Genomic DNA, 7,686 nt, shown 5'->3' with positions numbered 1-7,686 from the left:
CTGCCTCGGCCTTTGCATGCATTAAATAGCTCGTGCAAAGTGACTTGAATGCACTTCAGAGTGGCATGGGGAAGTTGCAGGGGGCCATGTGGCCAACCCATCCATCGCCTTGCCGTCTTGTCATGTTAATGCCTGGAATGGACACCCACATTCGGGGTGAAATTTTATAAATATTAATATTCATAAAATAATAAATTATATGAATAATTATTTTGATATCTAACCACATAATTATAATTATCTATATATATATATATATATATATATATATATAAATTAAAAAATGAAATAATATTATTATTAAACTATAAATAAATATCTCAAATCTAAATCATTTGTCACCGTAAGCCCTGTAACTACTATCGTTGTCAACATCCTCCTATACCAAACAACTTATCATCCTTGTGGCCATCACCACTACCACCTATCATTGTCAACATCCTCCTATACCAAACAACTTATCATCCTTGTGGCCATCACCACTACCACCTTCACCAAGCCTCTGATGCCGTACGAACATCATCAGCAAAGTAACTAATAAATATATTATCTGGTGCATTAAACTACCATTGAAATTTAAAATCTAGTTAGCTAAATTTTCCAAGCACAAAGTTTATTAGCTTACAACATTTTCAAATTCTAAGTATATTTATCAAATCACTTGGTTCTAGTTGAAAATAGAATATGTATATAAATTATATGGAATATAAATCTATGTGATAGATCACAAGATCATTAATATGTCATCAATAAGATGTTAATAAAGTGTGCATCCCGCTTGACATGTAACCACATCATCGTAGCATCAATAAACCTTCTTACTACATATAAAATATACAAATTAATAATTACTAAATAAATAATAAAGATAATAAATTTAAAAAAGGATACAAATTTACTAACCATTTCAAAAAGTGGCAGCTTTCAATTTCAAAAAGTGGCAAATCACGAAAAGAAAAGATACAGTTGCGGTGACCACGGTCTTGTCTGTCTTTCGTATAGTTTTATAATTGTTATTGTGGGCTCCAATACGGAAAGGACGCGCTGCGAGCTCGTGACCGACAACAAGGCGGCATGAAGACCTAACTTCAACTGACAGCTCTAGAATCTGGTCACCCTGCACCGATTTTATATAAATGTAATCAATGGATGGCTAAGCAAAAGGATTTCTTCAGAGAACCCGATCATCTTAAGGGGCAAAAGGATTTCTTCAGAGAAGCGGACCATATTAAGGCGCAAAAACATTTCTTTAAATCATATTCCTGCTCTTGGTTACTCTGCAAACTAGCATCATCCCACAACATAAAATAATTGTTCAAATAAGCGAAAGTTAGAAATCTTGAGGGAAATTTTGATATAGAGTAATGAAAAACATTTAGACTTCATTACGAAAAAACTCATTGGAACAAGGAGGTGTGAGGCTCAGAACAGGTGGCTAGGTTTTGGCTATTGACAGAGGCTAATTTCTAATTTAATGTTTATCTTTACTTTTAACATTAAAATTTAAAAGTAAAATACAATCAGAATTTTAAATAAGGAAACGAGCCTTGGTTATTTCCCCATCAACCTTCAAAATTCCCATAGAGATGCATGTTTGTCCTCGGGCCAGTTAAACAGGGCCGTTTCATATTACTGAATCCACGACCCAAACCAGCATTCTGAATTGTATTTTAAGGATATCAGATACCTTCCCAAGCAAAAGCGTGCACGCATTAATAAAAAATTATTTTAACGAACATTTATTATATCACTATCACAGAATTTACAATAAAAAGCCCCAAACTCTGCCTCAAGGCCACAGGCTAAAGCTATGGCATACAGATTCTATGAAATACTGAATATATTATTCGAGGCGAGGAGCCCTTGAAGGCTTCAGACATGGAGCTCATCTCCTCTTCCGGTGGCAGCGAATGTGTTGACGAGAGCGAGGGCATTACTTATCAATTTGCGCACATTTTGCACGCGGCCGGTGACCATGGCCGTAACATTCCCGCTGGTGTTGAGATCTTGGAAACCAGTGAGGCAGGATTCCTGGTCTGTGAGGGCCGCGCTCATCCATGTTTGCACGTTGCTCATATGAAACTGGAAACTGTACGCCTTCAGTTGCTTCAGCTCCATGAGAGATCTTCTAATCTCGTACGTGGCATCCCTGAAATTTCCAATACAATCCTTAAGCGCTGCGTTTTCTCTTTCACTCATCATGGCGCCTCTGGCTTTGAGGCCGGCGGCCCAGACAGAAACGTTGCGAGCATTAAGTAGGCTGACTACCACGGCCGCCTTCACAAGATCGCTCTGATTCGCCTTGAGACGCCCCGCGTAGGAAGAGAGCGACGAAACGCAGAGCTCTGGATAAAGAGTCACTTTGCACGAAGTTTTAATGAATTCCGCGATATCCGCGTGGGTATAGTACACGGGATACTTCACGTCATCCATTGTCGCTACTGCAACTGAAGGCAGTATGACAGGAAATGTAATAACAAAAAGAATAGCGAGTAATTGATCCATACCCATTGGAACTCTAGAAAATAAGCAATAAGGTGTAAAACCAAGCGAATGCGAGTATCAGCTTTCGAAGAGAATTGCGGGTATGCTTCTTGCTCTGCTGGTTATAAATAGGGGACTTGGGTGATTATGGCCGCTTTTCGAGGTAGTTTTTCAATGGCCCGCCTCCGGCCGTGGCTGCTTAAAGTCGGTGACACTGCAGTGGATCTTTTATAATGGCGCTAGGAATCCTGTAACATTTCGCACTCTCACATGTGTTCCGTGAGGAGCTGTGGCCACACTGGTCAAATTTTTTAACAAGTTAAAACCCCGCTTACACAACCAACCAGTTTCAGCACAGTTTGTATAGCCAGCGTGCTCAGAAATCCGGGTGGGAAGCCCTAATTGGGTTGCTCTATAACATTTTTTGTTATTTCAAATGTATTTTTGAATGTATAAATAGATTGAATAATCTAAAAAATAATAAATATTTTGATTTTATAAATTAAATAATATAAATTCATTTTTTTTTCAAATTCTACAAATTAAACAAAATAATTCAAATTTTTAAAAATCTTTAATAAATTTCAATTAAAATCAACCATTTTTATTTATTCATTTATAAATATAATTTTTATTCTATTTTTAATTAATTTAAAAAATAAAAATACTTATAGTATTATTTTTCATTTTCTTTCATATTCCTAATATAAATTCAAAGCTTAGTATATGCTCTAAAATGATACAAATTTAAAACATAAAATATGCTCTAAAATGATTTTTGTATGGTTATTCGCTTGTCTTACTTATTTATCCACCAATAGATAATTATAAGTAATAATCAACTCCACTGTTAATTTGACAACTAAAAAATTAATTTCCGATAAATTTAAAATAAATATTTCTAACTCACACATATACCATTACCATATTTTCTTGTTAAAAATATAGATCAAAACGCAACTCGTATAATTAATATTTATTGGTATGAAAACAATATATAATTCATTTACCTTTATTGTTTTTATAAATGCTTTTCATAATATAACATAACATGCAAACGCCTGTGAGTTGAGTTTGCTTTTCTGCGTACCCATTAAAGCAATGTCTGTGACCAAACTGAAAGTCGGTTCCCGAGTCGGAAGGCGTTTGAGAGACTCTCACTATGACACATTGTACTTATGATTAAAGTTCAGTAAAGTTGGAAAGGATAAGGATAACCCTCGCTAAACTTGGAAAGTAATTACATATTTAAAAAATAATGTATTAATATTTTTGAAATAAAAATATAATTATCAATGTTGTTTTATTAATTAATATATATTTTAAAAGATTATATGAATAATTTTTTAATTATATTATGATTTGTGTATATTTAAATTAATTTTGTATTTATTAGTGTTAATATAATTTTTTTTTTTAAAGATGTTTGTAATTTAAAAGATTTGATTTTTTTTTTAAATTTAATAAATTTAAAGTTAAAATCAATCTAAACATATTTAATTATTAATTATAATCAATTATAATTATAATTATAATTATTAATTTTATATTTCATATTTTATATTTTATTTTTCTTTGAATCAAATGTTAACATAACATAACAACCTATCTTCTTTACTAGGCTAGATAGCATGCTGAATTATAAAAGAAAAATTTTGGGGGCAAGTTGTTTAGACCTATTTACTCCACTTCTGACCAATAACATCAATGTTAACCGAATGTCTATTTGTATATTGCACTATATTTTAGCGCTCACATGGTGAGAATTTTGATATACGGTATTTAGGTGCCAATTTGGTGGGATATTGGGATTTGGAAATTGGCTATAATTAACTTTGAATTTATTCACTTTATATTGATTTTATGTGAAAGTAGTGTTATTAATTGGTTATAAAAATAAAAATACATTTATCCATAATTAAGATTTATTTTTAAGATTAAAATAGCGTTATCTAAGTTAAGATTTATTTTTAGATTAAAAAATAACGTTATTAATGATATTAAATAATGTTATTTATTTAAGATTATGAAATAGTGTTCTCAATGACGCAGTGTGCGGATTTATGGAGTAGCGTTATGAATAAGTAGGCACTTATTTTAAGATTATGGAATAGTGTTATTATGAAATATTATTATTGTTGAGTAATTTTTGAAATATATTGTTTCCAAAGTTTATGTTTATTTGTTTTAAAAGACATAATAGTATGTTAGTTAGGTTTAGAGTATGTTTTAAAATTGTTTTTTTGCGTTAAGAGTTCATCTTTTTGTAGGATATAAGAAAACAACTTAACAGCCTAAGATTCAGAGGCATTTGGCAAAAGTGAAACCCCGCCCCCTTACGGATCACCAACGAGTCATTCCAAGTAGCGTGGTTTTCCTTGAATAACTGAGATGAGTCAACCTGCATTTTAGGATTGCAGTAAGATATAGCTATCCTCACTTATCTGACATATAAATTATGATAAGTTTTTTCGTTGTTAAAAAAGAAAAAAATAAGCTTTTAAGATGGTATTTTAATTATTTTCATTTACTTTAACTTAAATTAGTAGATTGCCACTAATTATTAGAGACACATATATGTATGGTCAAATGTTCACAACCTGGATAAGGAATGGTGCCAGCAAGAAAGCACGTGTCTCCTACATCTAGTGTAGCATGATGAAAAACTTGCAATGGCTCTTGGGATTTATTCATTGGGAGGTTGGTGATGGAACTATGGTCGAGATCGGGTTAGATGTTATTAAGGGAATTTATGGGAATTATTCTTTATATGTCCTATTACTTAATTACATCCATGAAAAAGGCACACACCTCCTTCATCAGATCCATCATCTACACAATAATAACGTTAATCTGCAATCTTGGAGTCGGGCAAAGAAATTAGGGCTAACAAGTATATATGCCTATAAATGGGAGAGACACATTTCTCTATTACGCTCAGTAGGTATTATAATCACAAAACAAGAGGACTATATGGCTTGGGATGGTATGTTAAAAAAGGGTCATCCGATGGTCAAAGATATATATCACAGGTTGCCTAAGACTGAGAAGGATTTCGTCTTCCACAGATGGTTCTAGGATGTATGGAAACGCGAGTTACCAAAAAAAAGAAAATGTTTTAGTTGGTTGGCAGTACATGACCGTGTGCTCATATGGAAGAACCTACAGATCTGAGGATTTACAGGTCTTGGCATTTGTCATATGTGCATGAGGGGACCCGAAGATATTGATCATTTGCTTATACATTTCCCATATGTTGTGGCTATGTGGAATGGAGTACTTCATACATTAAACATAACTCCAAGTAAACATAAACATACCTTAGTTTCTTGTCGATATTTTTGTTTAATATCACATCATCAACATCGAAACCTGCTATTATATATCATATGGCCCATTGGCTCAACATAAATGCTTATATATTTGAACAAAAAATGATTTATGGTTTGAGAAGATGTGATTAAGATAGTGGCATATTTCAACAAAATTGGACCAACCAATGTTACTTGGGAGCGGGAGCGAAAACGGGTGTGGGAGCGACATTTTCAAAAGCTCCCGATTTGGGAGAAAATCCCGGAGCATTATATATATATATATATATATATATATATATATATATATAATTCTTATATTTTGATACATACATATCAACAAAACCATGTAGAATGATGCATTAGATATAAAAAAACATAAATTGAACCATATAACAACAATCATCTAGAAGTTATAATCTTCATCAACCATTTCCACAAGTTAGTAACATACAACATATTGAGTCTCATGATTCATCAATCTTAAAGTTCAAGCTTTCAAAATTCAATATATAACATTTATGATCATTGATCACCAAAGTTGTACTTGTAAGCTAAGTGTAACCATTACAACAAATAATATCTAACATGAAATGAAATGTTATAAAATGAAATGAAACAAATTTTAGCTTTCATGAAGCATCATATTCATAATTCATTACTAATGAGTTATAATTGCCAACTTCAAACTTAAATTGTGGTATATTGTTTAAAAAAATATCATAATAAATATGAAAGAGTCAATAGTTATAAAAACTACTAGAAAAGACAAGTAAATCTATTATCTATTGCTTATGCTTGGGTCTCTTGCAACCACGAGAAATGTCAAATTTTTTAGTCTTGTTGGAAAATCAGGGTCTTTGTCATTAATATCACCCTCTAAGCATTAACATAAGATAGAAAAAGCATAGCATGTCAAGTGAAGATTTTGTTTGAGTGATGCGTACATTTTTAGGAGGGTCATGATAGAGGAGTTTGACAAAAAATGTCACTAACATCAAGGCACATAGAGGGATTGGTGCTCTTGATTAAATACGAGTTCCATACCTTAATACATGACAAAATTCAATGGAAACATTGCAATCCTGAAATCATAAAAAACTTATAAGTCCGCTGGATTTTGAATGAAAACCAAAATTCTACTTTCCCCATATGAAATCCGATGAGGCCGGAACCACTCTCAAACATCCTGAGTCATTTCATGGCAATGTTAAAAATTTAAGTAAAAGGATGAAAATGAAGATCAAGGAGAATGCCACTTTCAGTTTAAGAATTTAACATTACCATGAATTGCATATCAATACTAGGGCCATAGGCTTGATCATTACGCTGCCCCACTCAAAACTTATTTCTTTCTTTGGAAAAAAATTGCATTTGGAACATCACTGCAATTTTTTTTTTTGCAAAAAATGTTAAACGCTCCCAAAAAGGCAGAGAGTGTTTTTTTTAGGGAGTGCACTCCCAAAATCACTCCCTTTTCAGGTGCAATTTCGGGAGTGCGCTCCTGAGTCACTCCGACCCGAAGCACGGATTAGGAACGGAATCGAGGAGAGGATCCCCGCAACACTGGAACCAACAAAAAGACGCTCTAACAAAAGGAAATGCAGATATAAAGATATTTAGAATCACTTTTGTGTGGGATTTTCGTTCGATCCTACACTTCATTGAAAAATAATTATTAGAGTTTCTTGTTAATCAACATCTGCGTAAATATGAACGAGAAAATTAAAATCATGTCGGATTGCAAACATTCTTGTTCAAAATTTTCCATTCAAATACATATAAATTAAGTTGTTGGGTACAGATACAATGATTGCTATCATAACAAACCCATAAAAATTGAGAATTTGTTGAATGCATATAAATTAAGTTGTTGGGTACAGATACAATG

The 7,686-nt window shown here is 32.7% G+C and overlaps 1 protein-coding gene across 1 annotated transcript; it reads right to left on the bottom strand.

Moving 5' to 3' along the window:
* Positions 1-1,794: 1,794 nt before the first annotated feature.
* On the bottom strand, positions 1,795-2,542 carry LOC149223691 (21 kDa protein-like). Its single transcript, XM_089383390.1, has one exon. The coding sequence runs from the start codon at positions 2,509-2,511 to the stop codon at positions 1,873-1,875; it is 639 nt and encodes a 212-aa protein (XP_089239516.1). The 5' UTR covers positions 2,512-2,542; the 3' UTR covers positions 1,795-1,872.
* Positions 2,543-7,686: the final 5,144 nt, after the last annotated feature.

The sequence above is a fragment of the Pinus tabuliformis genome, chromosome Q, assembly GCF_031772625.1.
Source record: "Pinus tabuliformis cultivar Carrire ecotype Pingquan chromosome Q, CPIR1, whole genome shotgun sequence".
NCBI lineage: Eukaryota > Viridiplantae > Streptophyta > Pinopsida > Pinales > Pinaceae > Pinus > Pinus tabuliformis.
This window is presented reverse-complemented; position numbering and strand designations above follow the sequence as displayed.

What these genes read in the sequence shown, in the direction of transcription:
- LOC149223691 (XM_089383390.1), bottom strand. Translation starts at nt 2,511, where the DNA reads ATGGGTATGGATCAATTACTCGCTATTCTTTTTGTTATTACATTTCCT.